General features: G+C 37.9%; 1 protein-coding gene across 4 annotated transcripts; it reads left to right on the top strand.

Moving 5' to 3' along the window:
* Positions 1-1,168: 1,168 nt before the first annotated feature.
* On the top strand, positions 1,169-25,532 carry BUB1B (BUB1 mitotic checkpoint serine/threonine kinase B). Of its 4 annotated transcripts, none has more exons than XM_082762254.1 (24): positions 1,169-1,193; positions 1,626-1,788; positions 3,178-3,237; positions 3,504-3,648; positions 4,520-4,716; positions 4,822-5,000; positions 5,116-5,315; positions 6,850-6,944; positions 8,369-8,592; positions 8,878-8,993; positions 10,414-10,511; positions 10,790-10,842; positions 11,321-11,443; positions 11,646-11,730; positions 12,105-12,207; positions 13,669-13,955; positions 14,843-15,033; positions 17,140-17,283; positions 17,453-17,565; positions 17,841-18,002; positions 18,684-18,826; positions 20,371-20,542; positions 20,906-21,012; positions 24,762-25,532. In XM_082762254.1, exons 2-24 carry the CDS (start codon positions 1,646-1,648, stop codon positions 24,952-24,954), a joined length of 3,333 nt encoding a protein of 1,110 aa, XP_082618380.1. In that variant the 5' UTR covers positions 1,169-1,193; positions 1,626-1,645; the 3' UTR covers positions 24,955-25,532. The 4 variants fall into 4 exon arrangements, with proteins under 4 accessions (XP_082618380.1, XP_082618378.1, XP_082618381.1 ...); XM_082762252.1 differs by having other exon boundaries at positions 11,318-11,443; XM_082762253.1 differs by lacking the exon at positions 1,169-1,193 and adding an exon at positions 1,212-1,278 and having other exon boundaries at positions 11,318-11,443.
* Positions 25,533-26,524: the final 992 nt, after the last annotated feature.

Here is a 26,524-nt window from a genome sequence, read left to right as displayed (position 1 = left end):
TGTGTAGGGCAATTTTTTAGCTGCTTCATATTTTATTTTTTTGCAGATATAAAACACAGAAGGGAGCAGTATAGGAGTACACTTCAGGCCCTGTTCCCTGAAACTACTGGCTTTTATTAAGATCTCAGTTGTCACTTAAAGGGAGGTAAACATTTAGCCCAAATTCATTTTTGTGTCTTTTTAGTCATTTTTAGTACCTAAAGAAGGCCTATGAGAAAGCAGGAGAGGGACTCAGGGGCTTTGGGCAACCTTGTCTAGTGGAAGGTGACTGCCCATGGCAGACGGGTTGGAACTGGATGGTCTTTAAGGTCCCTTCCAACCCAAGCCATTCTATGATTCTGTGATTTTGGTTAGTCTGCAGGAACACAAGAACAGCTTGAAATTATGGTGGGGAGCTGTAAAGTACTTCACCCATCTTATTACGTGGCTAACTCTCAGGACATTCCTATACCATGTAAATAAGTGCTGACCACGAAAATGTGATCTCTCACTCCATGTCATTCTCTGGCTCTAGAAGCAGTATAGCAATATTATTGAAGAATTATTGCAGCCCATTGGGTTAATTGTTTCTGCCTTGCAATGCTTTAGAAGAAAAAGTAATTAAAGGGCTGAGCATCACATTAACACAGCAATGCTGCTTCTACAGTCTGAGCAAGTACCTCTGTACAGTCTTTTGTTCTGACAGGTTAAATGGAGCCAGCCTGGGAAGCTCAAAACCCTGCATTGTGTTTGTGAGAGACACCAGAAAAGTAAGTTTTATTGTGACAACAAAGCCCATCGAATGGCTGGTTGCACGCCGAAAGGAATTATTTTCAATTTTTATGATAGAGAATTGAGCAAATTCAGCAAAGCCAGACAGATCAGCAACAGATCTGAGCAAAGGAAGTGCCAGGAATACGCGGGAGCTGGAAAAGGAGGGTGCAGGACTGCTCCCTGTGGTGGCAGCTGCCTTTCAGGTGAGGTTAATTATGAAGTTTTCAATTAGAGAATTAATTAGCAATTTTTCCTGGAAGTCTTGTGAACTACAACTCCCATGAGGCACCGGCGCGGCTCAGGGCTTTAACCAATCAGATGGGGCGCGGCGAGCGGGGCGGCCAATGGGAGAGGAGGCTGGCGGCGGTTGGAGGTTTGAATTTGAAGGGGGCCGGGGCCGGGGCCGGGGCCGGTGTGGACGTTGCGGCGTGGTGCTGGAGGTGCGTCGCGATCGTCCCTCAGGGCTCCGCCGCTGCCGTGAGGGAGCCTCTGGCGCGGCTCCTCGGGGGCTGCCCCCAGCCGGAGGTCGCTGCCCGCCGGCCGCAGGGAGGGTGGTGATGTTGGGAGGGCGAGGGAAGCACGGGGCGGGATGGGGATGGGGGCGGGGATGGGGGCGCCTTGGTCTCGGTGTTTTTCCCCCTGAGATCTCCTGGCTGGGGTTCTTGATCGTAGAGGAGGGCTTAGCTCTGCTTTCGTGTGATTGCTATGACGGGGAATGAAGTGCTGAATGTCTGAAGCGTGAGGTCTGTGTGATATGTGTAAGGCTATGCCGAGTGTGCGCTGGATAGGCTGCTGAAAGCCAGATCTATCAGGTTTTAGGCTACTATCCTACCTAATGTATCGATATCTTACTGTTTTTGCTCTCAATGCAGAATTTAAAGGAGAGGCTGTCATGTCGCAAGACTGCAATGATGAGTGGGAGTTGAGCAAAGAGAATGTGCAGCCCCTCAAGCAGGGCCGGGTCATGTCCACCTTGCAGGAAGCACTGGCTCAGCAGGAGGCTTCCACTCACACTGCTGTTCAGCTCAAAAAACAGTGAGCAAGATTTTAGACACCTTGTTTTCCCTTACCTTCCTGCCTTCTTGTCAATGTTTCTACACCTTCTTATGTGTACCAGTGTTTTAAAAGTATAGAAAAACAGAAGATTAGAGAGAGATTTGTGCTAGTGCTGTGCTACAGGTACTTAGGGCTTAGGTACTTGTGGATGCTGCACAGCACAGATAGTTATTTTTAGGTTTGCAATGAAGTATTGTTCTGGTTTCAGCTAGGACGGAGTTAATTTTCCTCCCAGTAGCTGCTAGGGTGCAATGTTTTGGATGTAGAATGAGAAGAATGTTGATAACGCACTGATGTTTTAGTTGTTGCAGAGCAGTGCTTACACAAAGCTAAGGGCTTCTCACCTTCTTGCTCTGTCCTGCTGGCGGGCAGTGTGGGAGGGGACAGACCCAGGACAGCTGACCTAAACTGGCCAAAGGGTTATTCCATACCATTTGATATGCTAAACAATATATAGAGGTGGCTAGCCGGGATGGGGGGGCCGACTACTCAGGGATAGGCTGGGCATTGGTCGGCAGGTGGTGAGCAATTGCATTGTGCATCACTACCCTGAACAAGGGACTGCCTGTGGAGTTCTACAGGGCAAAGTGAGAGCCACTACTTAGCACAAGCCAATGTTTTTATCTGACTCACACTGCTAAGTGGCTTTCTTTCTTGACTTTTATTTTGCTGCCTGAGAGCAAAGCCATCATGTTGTAGGAATGGAATGATGCATGGGAGTTGAACAACAAGGCAAGATAGCGACTATCAGTGTGGCCCTTTAGATGTCTTCACTGTGCTCTGTGGTGTGGTTCTGTAGTTGTCTGATCATCGTCACTTTCCATTGTCTTCTGTAATCCAACCCCAATTATATACTTTAATAATATATTTAGGTAAAAGATGTTTCATGTGAAAATTAGATTTTTAATATCTCTAATAACTTTTCATAAGAGAACAAGTGTTCTATTGGTCTCTCACATGGGAGACCATATGGGTTTTAGGATAGTAGTTGTTCTTGGAAGTATACTTCATAAAGGTTGTTTCAATGTATTTCTGTTCTTTTTAAATAAATGCTTCTTATGCATTCCTTTTGAAGAAGAGTGCAAAAGGGATGTTTATTTTAGCTTCTCCAGGTCTCAGTAAAAGATCAAGTCTCAATATATAAAACCTACCTTACTTCATTTACACTTCTTTTTTTTTTTTTTTTTTTAAAAAAAAAGAAAGGTATGAGTGAGAGTGAAGGTCTTACTTTACAGAGTAGAAAACATGCAATTTATTGGATGGATTTATATATATATATACATACATATATATATATATATATATATACACATACATACATGTGTGTGTGTATATATATAATAATTATAATTACTATTATTTTTCTAGAGAGTTTGAATCAGAGATCCGATTTTATTCTGGTGATGATCCATTGGATGTCTGGGACCGGTAAGCTTCTTTCTACTCCAGAAGAAATAATAAAATCATTAGATCTGTGTCACTGAAATGTTAGATATTCTTGTAAGAGCTTAGAAAATATGATTCTAATTTAATAATAAATTAATTAAAAAAAATTAGTTGGAGCTTCTTATTAATAATCTGTAGCATCTGTTTCAATACTATACCTAATGTTTATTCAACTTTTATGTTGTATTGAAACAGAAGCTGTGTATGTTATGCAGAACTGACTTCTTATGAATATATTCCATTTCTAGCTACATCAAGTGGACAGAGCAAACCTTCCCCCAGGGTGGAAAGGAAAGCAATCTCTCAGCAGTATTGGAAAGGGCAGTGAGAGCGCTCAATGAAGAGAAGAGATACTATAAAGATCCTCGCTATCTTAATCTATGGCTCAAGTTTGTGAGTATTTTTAGAAAATCCATTGGATGATAGTTTTTCTTGTATTTGTCATGTCATTTGCAGCGTTAACCTGATTTCTCTTAGTAACTGAGTCAAAAAGCATGTTGTACAACAAGTGCAATGTTAGAAATTTTATCTGAAAACATGTTACTTATTCTGGAATTCCCATTTCACATTCTGAATACAATCTTCAGATGTTTTTCATGATCATTCAGTTTGGACAGTGGTATACACCCTATGTTTTGTTTTGGAAAATCTAGTTGGAATGAGTGAAGCTTGATTCTTTATGTATATTGGGAGAACATAAAAATGGTTTAAAGACACATTTTAGGTGTAATATCTGTCCTACCACTCATTAACTTGCAAGTGTCTTGTATCCATATCCTATGCTTAAGAAAAACTTGAATATGTTTTGGTCTTGGCTTGTCTCTGCTTTGCTATAATTTTTGTTGTTGCTATTCTTGTCATCTTAATGGGACTTTCTCCAAGTCCAGCTTCCTCAACTGATTTACCAGTCCCTGGACCAATAATAAATTGTCCTTTATGTAAGGATGAAGTAACTATTCTCTGGAGTATTAAAATTACATTTCAGTCAATGAACTAGCTAAAAAACTTGAATTTGATACTCTGAACATGTAAACTAGACTAATGGGGCTGCTAATATTGACAAATACATACAAGAAGTCAGAGGTATTCCTCCTTCTCCTGTTGAGTTCCTTTTTTTTGTGCACCATGACATGATACAGTCATATGTTCTGGCCTAACAGCTGCTTCTGTAGGACTTCTATTGAGATAAATGTGTTGCAGGGGATATCAAAAAGCAGACATTGACTTGGAATCCTTTATAATTACCGAAATACTTTTGTTTCAGGGAAATTGCTGTAATGAGCCCTTGGATCTATACAGTTACCTGCATAGCCAGGAAATTGGTACAACATTGGCACTACTCTATATCACATGGGCAGAAGAACTCGAGGCTAGAGGAAGCTTTAAAAAAGCTGATTCAATATTCCAGGAAGGCCTTAACCGCAAGGCTGAGCCTTTGGACAAACTTCAGTCACATCACAGGTAAGTTTGTAGCTAAGAGAAGAGCTTAGAACAGTTTTATGGGCTCTAGTGGATATCTGGTACAGTGAAGTTTTTGCTGACTTCTCCGATATTTTTTTTTCTCAGGCAGTTTCAGACCCGTGTTTCTCGGCAGACACTACTGGGGCTCGAGGAAGATAATGATGAAAGAGACACCAGTCTTCTGGGAACTGAAGAACCTCAGAGAAGCTCACTGGCAGATCTAAAAGGCAGGGGAAAGAAAAAAGTGAGAGCTCCAATTAGTCGTGTAGGAGATGCGCTGAAAGGTACAGTCAATTGCTAGAGTCACACATTAATGGAAAATTTATACCCTTTCAATGTGGAATTTTCATTTGAGTACAGTAGGCTAAAGGTTAACTTGCATAAATCTCTTACTTACAGCCACAAACCAAAACAGAAGTCTCCAGACTCTAACTTCTCAGCAGCTTTCAAAGAATCCAGGTTTTGCTGTGTTTGATGAAAATTCATCTTTGGCTTCTGGACCTGAAATTCCTGTACTTACGCCACAGTCATGGGCAGTACCTCCAGTTCCAAGGGCCAAGGAGAATGAACAAAGCGCAGGTCCTTGGAATTCTGGAAGGGTAAGCAGTCTCAAAGTAGACTGGCAAAAAAAAAAAAGAGAGGAAAGTGTATGTAAGTCAGTCTTCTGATAACTGAGACAAAGGTCATGTTCTTTTTCGCTTTCCTGGGATTTGTTTCTATAGATAGCAACCAAACTTTCTAGTTTCTTCCTGAAGACTCTCTGTCCCTGTGTAACCTAGTCAGGTTTAACAAGCTGATCTTGCTAAAATAATTTCTCAAAACTTTATTTCTGAAGCCAAATTCATAATTCTTGCTAACCAAAAAAATAGGTAGTTTTCCTGCCCTCCAAAGACATTGCTAGGCTAAGAATATGAGGTAAAACTAGATTCTGCAAAGAAAGAGAGAAGCCAGACACTAGTTATTTCTATAGAAAAGGGAGCAAAAGTTCTATTGATATAGAATGGTTTGGACTGGAAGAGACCTTAAAGGCCATCTGGTTCCAGCCCCCCTGCCATGGGCAGGGTCACCTTCCACTAGACCAGGTTGTCCAGAGCCCCAACCCAGCTGATCTTGAACACCTACAGGGATGGGGCATCCACAAATTCTTCCTATTCTCTACCCAGCCTGTATTTGTGCTCGGGATTGCCCTAGCCCAGGGGCAGGACCTTGCAGTTGGCCTTCTTGAACCTCAAGAGGTTTGCACAGGCCCACCTCTCAGGCCTGTCCGGGCCTCTCTAGAGGAGACCACGTAACACCTACCCAAACATACAATACGTACGTGCAAGAAGAACTCATTGTCTAGCATATGAAAATAAGGCATGTACAGCATTCTGCAAGTCTGTTTGGAGTGTTAGTGATGAAAACAGAAGAGTTAAGATCAAAAGAAGTGGAGAACTGTACCAATTAAATATTAATCCTAACAATATAAAGAAGCTTGCCAGTAGATGGAAAAGGGGATGATAGAAGGTTTGTTCCAGTAGTGTAAACTAATTGGAAACCAGTTTGAAATATCCCTACTACATAAAACTTTCTTCTTGGGAATCCAGGAGAATTTCAAGTAGGTAGATGACAGCAGAATGATATCAGACTTGATGCCATCTGTATCTGGCTCCAAAAGCAGTTAAGGGATTTCTGTGGTGCAGGAATGGTCCTTGAGAAGAAAATGGAGAAGTCTTGGAGGTTCTTAGTGGGCAGCAGAAACAATAGTATTATATGATTGAGACAATCTTGGCTGAAAAATGTCTATAGTGTTTCTGGAAAACAAATGAGGAGAAAATGGAATACCCTGCTAGACCAATGTTCCGTCAGAATAATAAAGAACATAAATCCTGACGAGGACATGCAGGAGTTGTCTTGCTTTTTTTAGGTGCTAGTGCCCAACTGACTGGTCTGTAACTATCTGTGTATCAGAAAGGAGGTAGTCTTTTAAATTTATGTCTTGTGAAAAGTATCAAGTTTAATTCTTAGTAATGAAACCACCAAATATCCCACACTGGAGGGCGGGGGGAGGGGGGAAGGAGATTCAGTTACCAGAAGAAAAGAGAAGCTAACAATGAGTCTTTAGGCTGCTAACATTGACTCTTCCTTTTTCAGCGTCCTCACAGCAGTGCAAATTCTGGCATTGAAATGCCCTGTCCGATGACCACTTTCACCCCATATGTAGAAGAATCGTCTCAGCAGCAAGTCATGTGAGTTTTCAGTTTGAAATGATACCTGCACCTGAGATTATCAAAGCTGATTTGTAATATTCTGACTTAGCCAGGTAATTGAGCTTTTAGATCTAAGTAAATCTTAAAATCTGTCAGTCTGGAAGCTCTTAGTATTTCAGCTTGATGGCAGAGGCTTCAGTGGAGGATGCATAAGGGTATGGGAAATATTTGGGTGTGCTCATTTTGGGGGAGCCTGTATCACATTTATACATGTTAAATATTTTAATGGCTTGACTCAGCATATTGAAACAAAACCACAGTTACCTCTCTTAGGATGCTACTTGCTATGAAAGCAGCCCCAAATTGACAGAGGCTTACTGCTGTTTTCCTCTTATCTTCCTCTGTGCTCAACCTATCCAGAGTTTTATACTGAAAGAAGCTGTCAGTTTCCATGACAACAGTGTTGCATAGGTTATGGAGGAGTATGCAATTTTGCCTGAAATAACCTTCCTGCTTGTACAGCACTCACTGTTTTGTTACAGCAGAGGAAAATGTGATATTTTGCAAAGCTGCTTAACTTTCTTTTTCTGCTGGCTGATGATCGCTATAGAAAGCATAGTTTCTCCCTAAGAGAAAGGTGGAAAAGAATGTATGATATTACAGGCTGCTTCTTTGGTTTTAAATTACGTGTAATCAAAGAATTCTGAAAAGTGTTTGGCAGCATAGATCTTTCCTATGGGCTTTGTATGTTGCATGTGGACTGCAAAGTAGCTCTGACCAAGGACATACCATGATTTAAGAATGCTAAATAAATAAAAACTGTTTTAGCTATAAGACTTTCTCCTGGAAAACAGTGATGGTATTAAAATTAGATTTGACATGCTGCTCTCTTGGCTTCTTTCACTGCACAGGTATATTAGTTTTTGTAATAGGCAACTTCTTTCTGTCACTTAGTATGCAGAATATTTTCCTTGAGCAAACTACTTGCTTATTGTGTCGTAGATCTTTTTTTATCCCCTGAATCTAAAATGCCAAGTTCAATCTAGCCAAAGACCTTTTTTAAGTTCTTCTGTTGTTTTTGTTGTTCTGTTTTTTTTTGTTTGTTTGTTTTTTTGTCAGGTAAAATCTGTTTTGTAGGATGAGTGGGGACTTGGCATCGGTATGGTCACACAGACTGATGGAACTAAAGTAAAAACAGATCACACTTCAGAATGCACAACAATTCGGAGTATCATAAGAACTTTATATGCTCTTGACTTGGTCTTATCAACGCTTTTTTCTGACTTGATATTCTTCCCTTTTATGTACGATCATTCCATTTTTCTTGTTTGTCAACACAACAGAATGTCTGTAGACTTATTCTGCAGCTGGTTTCTGAAATTTGCTGTTTTCTTGCCTATAATCTTTTTACAGTGTTTTGGTGAAGTGCATATGATCCGAGTAATAAGTGCTTGTGTTTTCAGGACTCCCTGCAAGATTGATCCGAGCATAAACAGTGTTTTAAGTGCTCGCAAGCCTCAGAAGGAGGAGGATCCACTATGGCGGGTGCAAAATCAACGTCTGGATTCTCAAGAAAAAGAGATGGTGATGTACTGTAAAGACAAAGTTTATGCAGGAGTGGAAGAGTTCTCATTGGAAGAGATTCGAGCTGAAGTCTACAGGAAGAAAGCAAAAAAGAAAGCTGAAGGTATGCTTCAGAATGGGATGACATAAGTTCTTCTGAGATAAAATCATAAAATCAGACTTCTTGTCAGTATAAAGAAACCTCTATTATTGCAGCTGCTTTTTTCTACTGGATTGATTACTTAACTGGTCTGAAGTACAAAGAAAGCAACATAGGTGAAAGCTTAGTGTGTAACACAGGAAATGGGGAAAGACCACCAGAGGTTTTAGTCTCTTTAAAAAGAATTCAGGCTTGATAATGGATCATGTGTGAAATACATACTGTGCCATGTAAGCTTTTCTTCCTTAGAGGAGTTTCAGGCCATAATGCAGAAGAAGGAAGAAATACAAAGGAAAATTGAGGCTCTGGAGAAGAAATTAAAAGAGAAAGAAGGTGACAAGCAGCAGCAACAATCATGTGAACAGGTATTGTCCTCGTTTACCTGAACTTCTACAAATAGCTACTATTTACAAGTACTATTAAGAGTACAATATCTTATGTTTGGCTTTCCTTTTTTTGAAAGGGTACTTCAGTCTGTTGTATCGTGTGCATTAAGTGTCACCCAGTAAAAGAAAGTTCAGAAATATTTCTTAAATGTCCTTCCAGTATAAGGATGTAATCAAAGACTTCAAGTCTTGTAGTCTAACTTAATTTTACAAGTATTGCTGCTATGTAAAATCTGACAAGATGCCTTATGCTCAGGTATAATGAGCTTTCTTCTTTCCTTTTTTTAAAAAAAAGTCATACTAAATGCTTGAGATTGAATTGCTCTTTCAGGCCACTCGCGTGCAGTTTCCTTTTATATAGAGAAGTTGTAGTGCAAAAGAAGACAGAAGAAACTGGAACTAGGGAAAGGAGTGAAAAGGTGGCAAAGTGTTTTGTTAAATGCTGTAGGCAGCACAGCTGCTTTCTCACTCTCCACAGTGGGAGGAAGATTCACAAGGTTACAACTGGGGAAAACTTGTGAGTTGAGATACAAACAAATTAATAGGCAAAAGCAAAATAAGGAGTTCACTACTTCTCACCAGAAGATGGGAAGTACTACCTAATTTCACAGATCCAAAATATAGCACCACAGAATCAGCTATGACTAAAATTAATTCTACCCAGCTAGAATCAGTACACAAGCCATATCTGAGATTTGTCTCCACATCTTATAGATAGTATGCTCTATCATGTATTAATTTTTTTCTATATGCAGAGAAGTCTTGATCAGAGTATCTTTGAAGCAAGTATAGTTTGTTCTCTTGGTAGTGTTATTTATAGTTGTTTTTGTTTTTTAGCAAAAAGATATCACCCAACCTGTTCTTATGTTTGCAGAAGTACTTAAACCCCAATTTTCCTACAGGTTGTAGGTAACAAGTAAAAGTTAATTACTTCAAAGCTTTTCCTTTTCTCTACTATATCCATTGGGCCAATAGAGTATTTTATTTTCTCCTACTGCTCCCAATACCTCCAGTACCCCCAGTCCTCATTTCCAGAACAAAGATTTAAGGATAAATTTTTTTTAAATGATGAAATGCAAAGTGCTCCTACTTTGATGTAAACTATGTTAAAAAACAGTTACAAAATGTCTTTAATAGTTGCAGTGTACTTAAAAGTTCCTATGAAAATTACAGAGTTGCAAAGAGTAAAATCTGTACACTTTAACTGGGCTAAACATAAGAATGGAGTCTCTCTATCATGCAACTAATTGAGTACAATAAAAATGTACGAAGACAATCATTAATGCATCAGAGTTCTCATGACCCACATGGGAATGTCATACTATACTGTTCCTGGAATCTTGTTGTATGGTCTGTGATTCCATACCTGTAGAACCAAAATATGTCTTTGTTCCTACAGCCAACAGAGATAACAAAGCCTCTTCCATCTCTGGGACAAGAAGAACTTACTTTTTCGAGTGCAACAGAACTTGGGGTGAAAGAGCCTCACTTGGAAAGGTAATAAAGGATTTTTTTTTCCCAGCAATGAGAACCTGTGGGTACAATTACTTAAACAGCGTTCCACATTACTTATGTTTTAACAGAAAGAGTGGATGTAACCCTAGGCATCAGCCTATAACCAGAATTTGAACAGAAATTGTGTGAAGATAAACTTCTGTTTGAGAATAATTTTAATTTTTTTAATGGATAGCATAGGTCAACTTGGCTTGCCCTTTTTATGAAGTTTACTTATGTTTTGTGAGTGTATAAAATGTCAGCTTGTATCTTGTTTACAGTGAATACCAGCCCTCAGAAGATATTAAGCTGCGCAAACCATCTTGTTCCGAAGGTAAGGATTTAAATTTTTTAGCAGTAATGAGAAGGCTGCATTGATGGAAAGTGTTCTCTTACATGAATAGCAGAACAGCAACAAGCTAAAAAAAAAAAAAAGCCTATATGGAATAGAGGAATGAAAATGAGAAAGTGTTAGTGTCCAGCACTTTTAAGTATACTAGACAAGAGACTGAGCACCTGAGTTTCTGAGAACTTTCATCATTTCAGGAGTCTTTCAGGAAGAAGATAATTTTTCTTTTAACAGCTGAAGATTTTCTTCTGCTTTTATACTCTTTTGCAGATTTGAGTAAGACTGCATACATAAAACTCATGTTAAGATTGATAATGTCTTAAGTCATTTCCTTTTTTCCTTTGACGATTTGGTAGAAGGATATAATTATAAATTACATTTTCAGTTTTGTTGGTATGGATATGTGCTATGTGCTGAAGGAAACTTACTTTTGAAAGTAATTGACTACTGTTGCTGTTAGCAGAGGTTATCCAGTCTCTTGATGTATGCCCAGATACACGAGGAGGAAGTGTGTTTTTATCCTCTGAGGATGAACAGGAGGAGCAGAGGGCTAAGGCCAGCCTTGGGAAAAGAGAAAAATTTGAAGGTGTGTTCTAGAAAACAAGTTGATTAATGTGGTAAAAGTGTGGTTGTTTAACATGACAAATTAAAGCTTGTTCTCTAAAGTTTCTTTGTCAGCTCTAACTTCCTGTCAGGACTAGTATTTTTAAGTATTGGATGTTGTAAGTAGCATTTATATGTTGTAGAAAAACTGTTGATATAATAGAGCCTCTCGTTTTTCTCTTTAGATGTAGTTTTCCTTCCATCAACATATCCGTCTATGCCTTTCTCCATATTTGATGAATCATCTACTTCAGCAAACCAGAACATAAGGTAGAATTACTCAAGGCCTAGATTTTAGAGGGAGAAGGGAAAAACAATTTCAAACTACCTTATCAGCTGAATTAGTCTCCTCCTTGAACAGATGTGGGTTTTTATATTTGTTTTTTTTCTTTTTTCCTTTCATTATTCTGCTTGGGATGTCCATGATAACAAGAAATTGTGTTGTTGTTCCTCAAGCTTAGAGCTGTTCAGGGTGTTATATAAGCTTTTTCTTTTTCAGGAGAGTAGTATATATTGCAATCTGTTGGTAGTTCTGTAGTAGAAAATGGTAGATTGAAATGTTCAGTGGATTAAACTCTTGAGAGGAAGTTGAAGACTGGAAGCTACTCTAATAAATATTCAATGACATTTAACTCTTATCTTAGTTGTCTTACAGATAATACAAAGAAAAGTGCCCGGTGCCCTCTCGCTGTTCGTAAACCTTCAGAATCTGCCACTGCGAAGGAAAACATACCACCAGAAGCCTGTGTAAGGAAACAGTTTAAAGGAAATAATTTCCTGTCAAGGAGAAATCAAAAAAGAATGTCCTACTGTTGAACTGAGTGAGACTGGCTGAACTGATGTGAGATCTAAGCTTCTGTCTGGCATGCCAATACTTGAATTGCGTGATGTTTATAGAATCAGTTCATATTTCACTGGAATTAACGTTTTTATTAGGCTTTAACCTGACTAATACGGAGATAATGGTAGAGAGTCTTCCAGATTATAAGCAATGGATTAGTGGTCAGGATTCTTCACTCAAATTTGAAAAAGCTTTTGTGATTGAGCATAACTCTCAAGCACTGCATCCTGTTCCATCCACTTTATTGCCACGCATCCAAACATCTCAGCTCCTGTTACCTAAAGAGCCACATATGAGACTCCTCTAAATCTCTGCACTGGCTTCCTAAGCTGTCTTGATCTGATGTCTCTGTATGAGTCTTGCAGATACTTGTAAAGCTTTCAGTAGAGGTGTTAGCTGTTGTCTCAAAGGATTTGGTTACTGCATGCTGCAGTAGACCTTTAGGCTGGTGCTTTAAAGAGTTAGAGGATTTTATTCTGAGCTGAGAAGGATTTTTTGTACAGCTACAATATGAAATAGGGTTAAATAATTCATGGTAATCATCATACTGAGTTCGGTTCCGGAGTCAGTCTGGATATCCGTAGAGTGCAGCTTTTACTTCAATGCCTAACACTGTCACCTATGTGACTCCTTTAAATCTCTGCACTCATTTCCTAAGGTGTCTTGATGCCATGCCCGTATGTAGGAGTCCTGACCAATCAACACTTGAATAATGCAATTATAACTGAACCGAGAGAGGTACTTCTAGGGCATTAGATACCAAGTAGTCTTTGGCAATGCCTGACAGCTCTGCAACACTCTAGAAGGTAAACAATGATAGACTTTTCTGAGGGGAGAAAAATGCAATTATGTTATGGTTAGGGTTCAGTTACTCAATTGGAATGAGAGATGTAAGTGGAGTATGCAGAGTCTGGATGTCAGAGCCAAGTTGGAAGGTGGTGGGGTGGAAGAAATGGAAGGAAGAAGTGTTCTTCATACTGATTAGGTAATCGATACCTGTGGGACTGGAATGACTAAAAGAGTCACATGAAGTATAACAGGGTTGAAGACAGAGAGAGAACACTATTATGGGAGATAATTATTCCAGTTTAAAAATTCAGTAACTAAATTTTATTGTTATACTTGCAGATAAACGTAAGTAATTTTCAATTATTTTTTAAAATATGATATACTTATTAATTGCTTGTATGACATGTTTTATATACTTCTTGTTTGTGGAAGGAAGCTATGTTTGAAGCACATCTTGGCGGAACTTTTGAATCCCCTAACAGGAAAGAGGGGAGAGAGTAGAAGATAGCTTTTCAGTTAAAAATAAGTCATTTGATACTATCTACAGCCTTTTCATTGTCTTTTTTTACCTGTTCCAGGATGAGCTGAATGGAATTGAGCCTTTGTCTGAAGATGCAATTGTGACAGGCTCCTACAAGAACAAAACCCTTTGTGCCAACCCAGAAGACACATGTGACTTTGTTAGGGCTGCCCATCTTGCCTCAACTCCCTTTCACGGGGTGTTAGCTCAGAGAATCCCAGATCCTGCTTATTCACAGAGTGTTCTGAAGGAAGACTGTCCAGAATCAAAGAGTGCGCCTCCGAATCAAAACACACCAGTTTGTGAGGGGACATACAATGAAGTTCATTCAGTAAATAAACTGAGGTAATTAACAGCACTGCATCTTAAGCCCCTTTTCGTGTCTCTTTGGTTGTGCTTTTACTATTGTTTCTGAAGAAACAATTTTCTGAAGAGATCAGAGTATAATGAATGCTTTCTCTAGGTCAGGATCTGTTTTGCCTTAAGCAGATATAAGAAGTAATAGCAAGCTCAATCATCTCTTCATGTTTGTTGCAAGACTTCATGCTTTTTCTACCGATTAATTTGTAAAGAAATTCATAAGCATATTCTGACTTTTTAACAGGAGAATAAAAGCAGAATCAGTTATTTGTTTCTGTAGTCACTTCAGTATATAAAATAGATCTGATGATTATGGCTTAGACTTCTACAGAGGAGAAAAGCTGGAGAGAAGGAATAAAAAACTGCTGTTTCTTACCACTGTAAAGAAAAAAGCATCTACTGTATAGCATTTACTTAATTCAGAACTGCATTTGATTTGCTAGCTGTTAATGTGTAAACATGTATAACAACCTGAAGGTGTGTGTTTAGTAAGTTCCCTGGGAAGACATGCTGATTATAGTTAAGACGGAAAATCAAGAGTGATTTTTCTTTCTCCTACCCCTCTTCACTGCTTTAAAAGCATTGTTGGTCTGAATTTTGGTGCAGCTACCAGAATGAGGTAGTAATAAACATTTGTCATTCTCTTCCACTGTAGCAGTTCTATTTAAGAAGAGAAGTCAGCTGTAGATTAGGATTCTGATTGTGAACTCATTGAAACTAAAATGTTGTTTCAACACAGTTGTACACTTTCCAGAAAGGATAGGGAAGGGCTTCTTATTTTACAAAAAAAAAAGTCTAGGAGTGCACGGTATCCTTTCACTGGTCATACCTTGCATTTTTTGAAAGTCTGAATAGATGTCCTTTATTCACAGTCCAATCATGGAAGCAAGCCTGGAAGATACTCGTTCATCAGGTTCTTCTGTCTCCTCGGGATCTTCTCTTTCTTCTGTTACACAAATATCCACAATTAAATACCTGCACATCCCTGAGAAACTGGAACTTGCTCAGACTTTGCCTGCTGAAACAATTACTGATTCTGGAGGTATCAGTGAAAACATTACTGGTTAGTACTAAATTGAATTTCACTTTCAACAAATAACTTGCATCTGCCGTAGTTACTCTGTAGTGCTTCTGCGTATCTTATGTTTTACTCTATTTTCTGTGTATTTTCCACTATACTGTCTTGTGACTGAACTTGTCATTTTTCTATACTATATAGCGCTACCACTTGAGGTATGTAGTATAGGGTGCTTGTCAGTGTCCAGAAGACAAATATTTAATGTAATGGACGGTTTCTTTAAGGTGATAGAGAAGTTTTTTTAAGGTATTATTGCAGAGAATGTGTGAGAGTTGAGGTTAAATGCAGAAATGAAAAATTCTGTCTGGATGGTAGGGAGAATACTTAAGACAGCTTTGTTTTGACTTTTTCTTCTATTATCACACTGTTCTCTTCATAGGCCAGTAGCTGCGACATTGAAAAAGGCCAATGAATTTGAAGTTTAAATTTGAAACAAGTATGAAATTTTCTCTACACTCTAAATTTTCTGTAAACAGTAGTGTGTCTTTGCAGTATTTTATTCTCATTGAAGAAAAACAAAACCAATACTTTCATAGTTAATTTATCTCTTCTAGACAAAGACCTTTTGTTTCTCTGTTATAGATCATTGTTACAATTAATACAGAAACTGTCACTACCTTCAAAACCTGGCTAGTACCATTAAGTTTGTATTGAACAAGTTTTCAAGATATTTAACCTCTTTTGCCTCCTTTGATTTCGGTTTATGACATTTTAATCAGACGTGTGTATCTGAAAATTCTGTGTATCTACTTTAAGGAACAATACGTTGTTGTGTAGCTCTAGACTACATTATTAAAGAAGTCTGTTGTACCACTCATGTTTCCTGATGAAGCATGATCAGGAACTCAGGAACTGGAATCAAAGTAAAATTAGGAGGAAAATTATTAGAAGAGTGCTGCAAACGTAGCTGGTACTTCAGCTAGATCCTACGCTTCTTCATATTTGCTACTGTTTGGAGAAGGATGCAAGATCTTTCCTTATTTTCAGAAAGAGAAGGCATTTGTTCAGTTGCTCTAATGGTCCTTTTTTCTCTTATTACTCTTTCTTCCTCCCTTTCTGCACATCTCCCTTGAAGTGCAGTTATCAACCTGGATGTAGTAATAAGTAATACTTCATGCTGCATAGCAGGAAAAATTACTTCAGGCATTTGACAGTTTATTACTCATAAATTTCACAGAACTATGAAATTTGTAGTGATACAATAGAACATGTGTTTAGCCTATAAAGTACAATATTTCCTGGATCTGCTTCCATGGACTTACTTGTACTAAACACAATGCTTTTAAATAAGTACAATAGTAGATAATAACACTTTCTTACTTCTGTGCTGTGAAAGATTATAATTAGTAATGGGTGACACCATTTTAGTGTTTGGGAAAGGAAGTTGGCGGAAGCCTTCTAGTTCTGATGTGTTTTACTTGGCCTGATATTGGAGACCAATACTTTTCAGGCTACCTTGGTTTGGGATAGATGATCTCATCCACTGACTGGTGTCTTCTGTTATGCAGAAAAGCAACTGAGACCTACATGTAACTTTCTTGTACGTTTTCATGAGGTGAAATCCATTAAATCCTCACTGTAGAGAACAGCAGAGTTGGAGTCCAATCTGTTCTTTCCTAAATAAAAACCCTGTTGTATTCAGAGAAGTTAATTTCAATTAAGCCCATCGCTTCAAAAACCACAAACTGATCACTTACTCCAGATACAGTTTTTAAAACAGGAAAGCTAATTCACAAAATAATGGTTTTGGATTCTGCTGTTGCTGAGCAGATAGATGAACATCATCTAATTCAGAGCTTTGTCTCTCGTGAAAGGCACATCTCACAATACACTACAGTAGTGTCATGAATCTCATGAGATGCACTCCCTTTTGAAACTGCCTTATAGAGTTATGTTCACTTCATAGAACAAGAAACTATTGGGAAGAGACTAATGGACTTGCTGAAAGGTGATGCAGTGAATCTGTATGCAGACGGAAAGCTAAATTAAAGGCTTCCAATATCTAAGTTACTTTCTTCTTGACAGATACAATTGTTTCAGAGACTCAACACCTATATTGAGCTCATCTGTTTCTATTACTTGTCTTCCTAGGTGACGTAACTCTGCTCTTTTGGAGTGCTGAACAGCATAAAAAGCTTTTAGATCCCATGCCAGAATCTTTGACTGCCTCTCCAGATTTTCATTTGGAGACTGGCTCTATGCCTGTCATGGAGTTCGAGAAAGACATTAAGCTAGGTAGGTATTCCAGACACCCTGGGGAGCGCAAGGGATCTATTGATGTTCTTATTGGTTTGAAATATACTTCATGCATACCAGTTTTATGTGGTGTAGAGGGGGAATAACATGAACAGTCTTGGATGCACACTTGCTGCGACAGCTCATGAAATGTAAACTTTCATAACAGGAGATGAGACTTACTCTATCAAATGGGAATACTGGACCAATGAAGAACACAAGATGTTTTTTGTGAATCTAGCTAACTTTGCCCAGTTGGATGCAAAGGGATTTGTAATAAAGGTAACATAAATGATGTTTTAACATTTTGCAGTTCATGTATAAAGTTCCTATGAGATATAACTTACGTTGTAAGTGAACTTGGCCATGACTTCTGGAATTCCATGCATGAAGTTTGCTATTCCATGTCCTTTTTCAAATTGCTGATATATATTCAAATTTTGTGACTGCGGCAAATGTTCCTTGCTAAACTGGGAATTAAAAAGATGAGAAGAATGCGAAGATGAGCAATTTTTGCTTTATTCCAAAAATAAATGTTCTTATGTATTCTCTTGTAGGTGTATTCTCAGCCTGTGCCTTGGGACTTCTATATCACACTTCAATTACGGGAGCGTTTGAATACTGACTTTGACCAAAGCTTCAGTGAAAACTGCAGCTGTTTCTTATACCAGGATGGCTGTGTGATTCTGCACAGGGATGTAAATCGCTTTACGCTTGCGGTCAGTACAGATAACCAAAGTACAATTGCAAAAGACATGAACTCTTCCATAGGTACTTAATAGTGAGTTTTGGTTATTGCTGAAGATAGCTTCACGTGTTTATTATTGCAATCTAAATCCTCTTCTTTGTTTTATCTACATACAAATTAAGGCCATCTGTTACAGCCTTAGTTAAAGCTGGTTTCTCATTTATAGATCATGTGTTTCTCTGAAACAAACCCATTTTTTTAAACTTTATTCATGAGTGATAAACAACCTGAGCCCAGAACCACACGTTATTTCACAATAAGGCTTACATCTAAAACTCTGCGTTGTTTAACTTGGCATCTTTCAATGAGTTCTGTCTGCCATAGAAAGGTCATAGCGCTCAATGACTTGTTGAAGGATTTACATTTAAAATAAAGTCTGGTAAGTGCATTTTGGGTTGTTGCGTATAAATTAAGTAGGGTATAAATCAAGTAGTCATTTCAGTCTTAAGTTTAATTTTTCCTCCTGTTTTTGTCCATTTCTTAATAATGGTTATTCTAATTCTGGCTGGATGTTCATGGGAAAAACCTGATTACACTAAATTTAGGGTAGGACTGTTACCTTTATACAGTTAAGTGGGGGGGGGGGGGAAGGTGAACTATAAATATTTCACTTAATCTGTAGTACAGATGCATGTTTATTCCTTGTTTTCAGGATCTTATTCGTGGCTGCAAGTCTATCGCAAAGGAATTTATTCTGCTGGTTGTTCATGATCTCCTGAGTGTGGTTGAGAAGCTCCACAAAGCAGAAATTGTCCATGGAGATCTGAGGCCAGAGGTGCTCTTTCTGGGAGACAGGTTAGTTTCTTTGTATGGATCTGAGAGGATATGTAATACTTGATTTCAGCTATAACTCTTTGTAATTTATCCCTTTTAGGTAGGAAACTGATGTAACAGTTCATTTTTTTTTTTAGGCTGCAAAATTCTGAACAGTGAAAACACATTTTTGGAGTCAACCTTATGCCTGTGTGCCCTCCCCCCCCAGTAATATATAGTGATGCTGTAGAACATATAAGATACTAAATAAAATGTTTTTGCTATTGTCCCTGTTCCCAAATTTCTCCTTTTCCAAAATTCTGGACAATTAACTAGATACTGGTGAATAACTTGTCTTTGGTCTTGCATATCTGGAAAACACAAAATTAGAAAACAAAGGACAGATGGAACTGGAATACCCAGGCACTCTTAAATGTGTTGCTTAACTTCCACTGTAGTCCAGCTTGTAACTTACTGTACGCACAGATCTAGCTTTCTGCTTTAAACTTATTCCTATATTAAGTTTAAAATGTCACATATCCCTTGGAGTATGATCTATGAATGGAGTGTGGGAAGGTAGTAACTGAAAGAATACCTAATGATTCAAATAAAATTACATTAGAATAAATTCACTGGAGCAGTTCTTAGTCATTGCTGATAAATTAAAAATAGCTATTGACTTTAAAGTAACTTTCAACTTACAGGCATCTAACACAGTAGTCTCTAAACTTGCTTGTGCAACCCTATCGGGGGGGAAAAAAGAGGGAAGTCACTTCCAATATATGCATACTTGTTTATAAGTTATTAGTATGTTCGTAGTACGTGTACATGTTCTTCACACACCCCCAATGAATTGTCTTGCACGCTTTCTGGGGTGCATGCACCCCATTTTGCAAATCACTGATCAAACAGTGGTGTGATGGATTTGGTTATCTGCTGGTAGGTTTATTATGATTTCTCTGTGGAAAATGCAAACCTAATCTTAGCTGCCAAAAAGTAAGGATGATTATAGGTTTTGGTGTCATAGAAAAAAAAACTATCCTAGGACAGTTGTATAATGTAAATGCAGTCAAAATCGTGAAGTATGCTTACAGCATGAAAATATTAAAAAAATAAAAATAAAATAAAAATAGTGAGCAGGGTGATCTGTTTATATTGTTGACTTGGCAGCTGTCATCTATACAAGTACTCGCTTCTACCATTTAGGTTTGTCCTCACTGGTGTGTGGACTAGGGAAGGTTTAATGAAGTATGATTCTTAATTCTTTCTTTTATTTTGATATCTTGAAAGAGAGGGAGAAGTACTAGATGTTATGATGTTTTCCTGTTCCTCCAACTCAGTTTCAGATAACTGATGAATATCAAAACAATGTCTTTAGTGTTTCTTATTGCTATTCTGGAGATACAGGTGTCATCTGTAAGCTTCAAGCTGCCAGCTGGTTGGTTCCCCTTTCAGGGGAAGACCTTTCAGTAGTAGTTCTTAAGCTAGCCATCAGAGGGGAGCATTGATGTAGCTAAGACTTGCTTCTTGAATTTGTTTTTTTATGTGTTGGTCTGCTTTATGCTTCATTTGTTTTCTCTACTCAGTATCTGTGACCTACTTGGTTATGATAAGGTGACAGGAGCTCTGAAGGTAGTGGATTTCTCTCACAGTGTGGATTTGAGATTGAAGTCTCAAGTAAGCTTGCCCAATAATTTTCCTATATCTCAGACTCCTCATGGACAACAGCTTCTGGCAAAAAGTTCCCTTCCTTATCAGGTAAGTCTGTTTGGCAGGATACCTTAGTTTCTGTTTCCTTTTCAAAATCTTGGTTTAAGTTGTATTTTATAGAATCTGTGGAAAATACTGAGAATTTCTCATCTGCTTTACATCTTTGGCATTAACTGAAGGGGTTAGCAGCATTGTTCTGGAATTGCTGGGTGCCTTGACTACTGTATGTATTTAGGAGTGTAAAGGAAGACTAGAATTCTATTTTGAAGTTGTTTTGCTTAGTATCTTCTGAAGATCCTGATGCAGAGACCAATACAGACTTAAATATGTAAAAGCACCAACATTAGAGATCTGTGGTGAACTGTAGAAATCAACAGAAATTGAACTTTCTAACGTTTGTTATGACTGCAGGTAGACTTGGTTGGCATTGCAGATATAGTCCATTTGATGCTGTTTGGTGATCACATCCAGGTCTGTCAAGAGAATTCCATCTGGAAAATCAGCCAAAACATATCAGAGTAAGTCCTTTTTCAGAGGAGGCTACTGGGAAGTAACACATTTCTTCCAATTTCCTTCACTTTCTTTAGTCCTTCATTTCTAGTGTTACTATTTTCAAAGCTTAAAACCCAGCTCTTCGTGCTGTAACTGTCAAAAGCATACGATCTGTGGGGGCCTGATTTTTGAAACTACTAGTCTTAGTACCAGTACTGCTAGACTTACTACTGGTACCCTTAGAGTTATGTAGGAGACAGTTTTAAGCTGAATACAAGCCATACAGTCTAGTTACAATATGATCGATTTTGGTTTTTTTTGTTATTTTTGGTCTTGCTTTCCTTTCAGACCAGTCTGAAAGTCTTAGTGTCTCATTTGACTTCGTAGCCAAAGCTTGGAGATGTTTATAAGTGGGTGAGTGGTAAGAAAATTCCATGAGCTTTTGCTTTAGAAGTGGTGATTACTTGGATTTTCTGCTTTTTGATTCCAGGATCTATTGAAGGGTTACTAAGACACTGACACTAGGGTTCTGTCTGTAACAGTTATGAAAGCAGTATAATTTTTAATTATTTTTCTTCTTGTGCGTTGATAATTTAAGCTGCACAGCCAACCGCTCCTTCGGAAGTTGGTATTTGTTCTAAGTTATTAATTTATAGGGTTTCCATTTAGACACATGCTAGGGCTGGGGCTATAACACTATTCTGCCTTCATCTACACGTTCTTAAACTAAAAGTTCATTCATTTCATTAGTCGTATCCTATAGAATTTTTCTGCCTTAGCATTTCATAAGGATTTTCTAGAGCTCTCCTGCTCATAGCAGAAGTTGGTTGACAGCTATCTGCATTTCAGGGTCATGGTATATTAGCTATACCTGATGTGTAGATGTACGTCTGTAACTATTGCTTTAAGAAAACATACTACAGATTTGGGATTTGTCCAGTTCCCTAGCAACCTGCATTACTTATAAATCTTTGTGTTCAACCATTAGAAAAAAAATCATCTTAAGCTGGGTTATAGGGAGAGGGAAAAATTCTCTTCTCCTCTTATTCTGCATATATCTTTCTTTTTTTTACATGCTGTTATAGAATTATACCAGTAGTTATGCAGCTACAGCAGGCTTCTGCTGGGTACTGACTATATACTTCATATTGTACCCAGTTGCTTCTTTTTTTTTTCCTTTCTTAAGAGGATCAACTTACAGGACTAGATGAGAAGAACAAAATCACCAAGAGCAATTCACCTCTGAGGAGATGAATATCAATTATATATAGGTTGGCAGTAAATATGTATTTTATATCACCTTAGTTTCAGAAATACTGGAACATTCCTCCTTCCAACCTCTCCCCATCAGCTAAATCATTGATGGAAACTGACTTTGTCTTTCTACTAACAGATATTCTGACACTTTGTATCTTTAAGTAAAGCTGACCTGTTCTGAAAAATAGGACTCCTGTATATTCATTTCTATCAGCACATAATCCATTTTTTGCAGTATTTTTGGGGATAGTGGGATACATTTCTGAAGTGTTGCTTTTTAATTTTTATTCATTTTTGTTCTACAAAAGATGAAATTGAGCTACAACAGATGAAGCCAATCAAGGTCTGAGCTGAGAAAGGGTGTTAGGGACCTCATCAGGATGTGGGTATGAGAAAAATAACAGTAACTTTGGATAACTGGACCAGGAGTATGTGAGTATCAGGTATAGAAAGTCTGAGTTTGGAAGGATAGGACTGACCATTATGGGGAGTTTGGAGAGAAGGAGTCAGCTGGAAAGGTATTTGGGTCAAAACTGCAGCCATTGGATTGAAGGAAGGGCTCAAAGTAGAGGGAGACTTGGGTAGAAGAGCATTTATCACAGAACTGTGTGGAGTTAGAGGAAGGAAGTAAGGAAGAAGGTGAAGTCTGGGCATGTGTTTTGTATGGCTGAACCCAGGCTGTAATGACTCTTTTCACACTTGGGTACATTGGTTTATGTTTTTTCTCTGGAGTTGTAAATACAAATAACTTATTTTCAGTCCTGTTTATTATTTTGCTGCTGAAAATGTGGTTGTGCCTGTCATTCTTCTTTACTAATTTTTTCAATATCAAGAATTCCAATAAAGGTGTAACTAAAACACCTATATAAACATGTTATCCTTAAACGTTCTACCAACAGTGTAAATGGTGTACTTCATTATGTAGGAATTAGGAATCTGCACTGATTTTTTTTCTTGCTTGGCAAAGTTCTGCATTCACACTTAAAATCTTTTGGTGTGTCTGGTTCTTACTAACAGCTAATGACCCTTCCTCCAGTCAATTTGAAGCTCTCAATAAGTACTCAAGTAATCTTTGACAAGCTGGTTTACTGCTGCAGGGAGCCTTCATCCACCAGAAGGGTCTGCCCAATTAAAGTACTCCCCATTTGATGGATATTACTTAATCTTGTGCTCTATCCTTGCAAGTTGAAAATTGCAAGGCAAAGCACAAAAATGGCCTTGGAGACCCAGTGGCACTCAGTGCTGCCTTAAAAGCTGACAGAATGAATGCAGAGCAATTCAGTTAAACAGTATGGTGAAGACTTCTGGAAAGATAGAATGTGAATTTTGATCGAGTTTCTATTTTGATTTTTGAGCCTTACTATAAGGTTGAATTCAATCTTTTTTTTTGGTAGGGAATTTTAGCATGTTACTGATGGAAACTGTTCAGTTCCAGAAGTATTTTTTTTTTAGTTTTTCTATTTTCACCATGTTATTTTAGGAAACTTCATCTGTGCAGGCTGATAAGGGCTATCATACAGAAAATGTGTTTAAAATTTTAGGACTATTTTTGTCACTCATTAACTCTTTAGACATACTTACCAACATGTAACATCCTCTGCTTTTCCCCCTTACTTGCTGTGAAGGAAGTGATCTCATGTCTTTTTTTATTGGGTTCTGTATGGCTTCATTATCTTAGAAAATGTAAGAGTTATTACTGTAATAGTACAGGTCAGATTCTCTCTGAGATGAGACTAAGACTGCTGCTGTTTTGTGAGTCACATAAAGCAGAGGTAGATAATTTGTTCAAAAGCCAGCATAACTCCTGGCTTAAAGGGGAAAAGTACTTCAGTAATCAGAAACAGCACAGTCTATGGTCTTCAGAGCAAGACTGAAGAACAAAATATTAGCTCTGATACTAGTTTTCATAGACTTTAATGAGTCACCCTTTTCATGTTGTGTGGGTATATCTGTGACATCTGTGAGATGGTATTTATTACTATTAATTTTCTTTGAAATGCTCTCTGTATGGGAATTCTGACAGATGGAAGGTAGAGGTTAAAAAACAAAACTCCAAAGAGTTTAAAAACTGGCTGTAAACCACCCATTTTTTTTTTCTTGGAGCTTTTCTTTAATATTGACTAGGAAACAGCCTGTAAATGAGAGTTTAAGAGTTATATCTGCCCCTTATTCATGAAAAAGGAATCTGTCAACTTTGGTGCAAAAAATCCTCTTGCTAACTCATTTAGAAGTGCTGTGTCTCTGTGGGTGGTAATAGTGGTCAAGTACACTAGAAGAGTTAACTGTAAAAGCATTGCTTTTGATAGAACTGTGAAACAGCATGTTTAGATATGAAGAAGCCTGCTGGAGAAAGAGCCCTACACATAAACCAAACAACATTCCTAGTTTTCCCTTATATATGGATGAAAATGTTGTTACTGGTCTTCCCAAGGCATATAGTGCTGAATATAAGTGGAAATATTGACAAACATATTATGTGTGCCTACAGTTTCACTGAAAATTACTCTGTTTGTTTTAGGACTGTTGGTGGTGATTTCTGGCATAAACTTTTTGAGCGATTTTTGAATGCAGATGGTAAGTCCACAGTGCCTCTGCTGAGGGAGTTGAGAGAGGAACTAAGTGACAAGTTTGACAGCGGTTTCCAGAAACATCTTTATGAATTCTTAGCAGCAGCACTGGGAGACATCGTCGTCTTGGACAACTTTATCTGATTTCATAGAGAACAAATCTTAAGTTCCCGTCTATAATACACATAACTTATTTTTTTTTTTTCAAATGTAAGTGTGAGCAGCAGTTGTAGACATTTCTATGGGACTTGCTAAATAATGTTGCATCAGTGCATAGCTATCCTGAAACTGTTAGGTGAACTAGTCTGTGTCTGAGAAGTTTGTCAGAGAAAACAAGCTGTTGTAACTGCCCACTCCACTTTCTATGTAGCTTCTCAGAAATGAATTTAATATCTAGTTCACCCTGTAGTCTTGGAAGTGTCTTTGCCCTACATTTAGTTGTTCTGTAGTACTGCTTTTAATCACTGTTTCATCAATAAAGTTGTTTTTTGATTGTATCTTGGTTGTATTAAGCATTACTGTCAGATGGTTTCAAAATACTTGATTTATTATCCATACTGGAGTGCTTCTGCCTGACTGAGGATTGCCTTTGACTGCAAGATACGAAAGCACCTCATTTGGTCGCAGCTTTCATAACCACACAGGACTTCCTGGGCACTTAATACATGTCAAAACTTGAATGTTCCTATTTGGAATATGTTGTCATGGATGATTGTTGTAGGAGAAGTAGGAGTCACAAGTAAAAAAGATGCATATTTGTTTTTGTTTCTTAAAGCAAGGGCTAGAGTTACTGTCTGGAATAAACACCTTTCAGAAATCCCTTTGAAGATTCTACTTGCTTTATGTGAAGTGTTTCCAGGTTTGTGTGAAAGCTTTTGGAGACATATGTTTGTGTTAACTTTTTACAAACTGCATTGTTAAAATCAATACAAAGGCCTGTACTCACTTTATTTAAGACTGAACAGAACTTACAGGATTTCATACCAAGATACTATGCAGAGAAACTTCTCAGATGTGTGGTTTACTTCCTTACAGCCTCTTCCTTGTATGAAAGAAAGAAGAGCACTGCATCACTAGTAGTTCTCCTGATTAACAAACAAGCTGGTTTAGTGTCCTTTTTATTTGGTCAAGTTCTCTGGTCATGGTTCTGTTTGATTCTTACCTAATTGAACTTAAGTCCATATTTTCTACATTGTTACAAGCCACTTTCTTTCCTGTTCTTTCTGTTTGTCTGTCACTAATCTTTGTACTTTGACATGTGTTCTTGCTCTTCCAGATCCTTAATGTCTTCCTCATAGTTCCTTTTATGAAGGCTATATCCTCTTGTAATTCGGGAATAAGACTAAATGTGTTGATAGACAAGCTTTACTATGTCTTAATGTAAACTGCTTATGAAGAATTTTGTCCATTAATGCCTCAAATAATGCTTCCTGTAATACAAGTTGTTAGTTAGCTATCTACTGAGTAAGTAAATAATAAAATATAATAATCTTTCTCTAGCCAGAGGCTGAAGCAAAGATCACCAATAAAATATTTGGGAGCTGTGCATTGGCCTAACTGCTGTGAGCTGTAAAGGGATTTACATACATGTCAGCACTTTTCATTTAGCTGAAATTTTATTTTTTACTTACTTTTTCTAACTTGATTTTAATAAGTTGTGAGTGATCTCACTCATTGTCCTCTCATTTTTAGCCTTTACATTCTGGAGCCTGAA

Source organism: Aythya marila (genome assembly GCF_965140915.1).
Source record: "Aythya marila genome assembly, chromosome: 5".
Taxonomy (NCBI): Eukaryota; Metazoa; Chordata; class Aves; order Anseriformes; family Anatidae; genus Aythya; species Aythya marila.
Note: the sequence above shows the minus strand (reverse complement) of the source record. Positions and strands in the feature narration are given on the sequence as shown.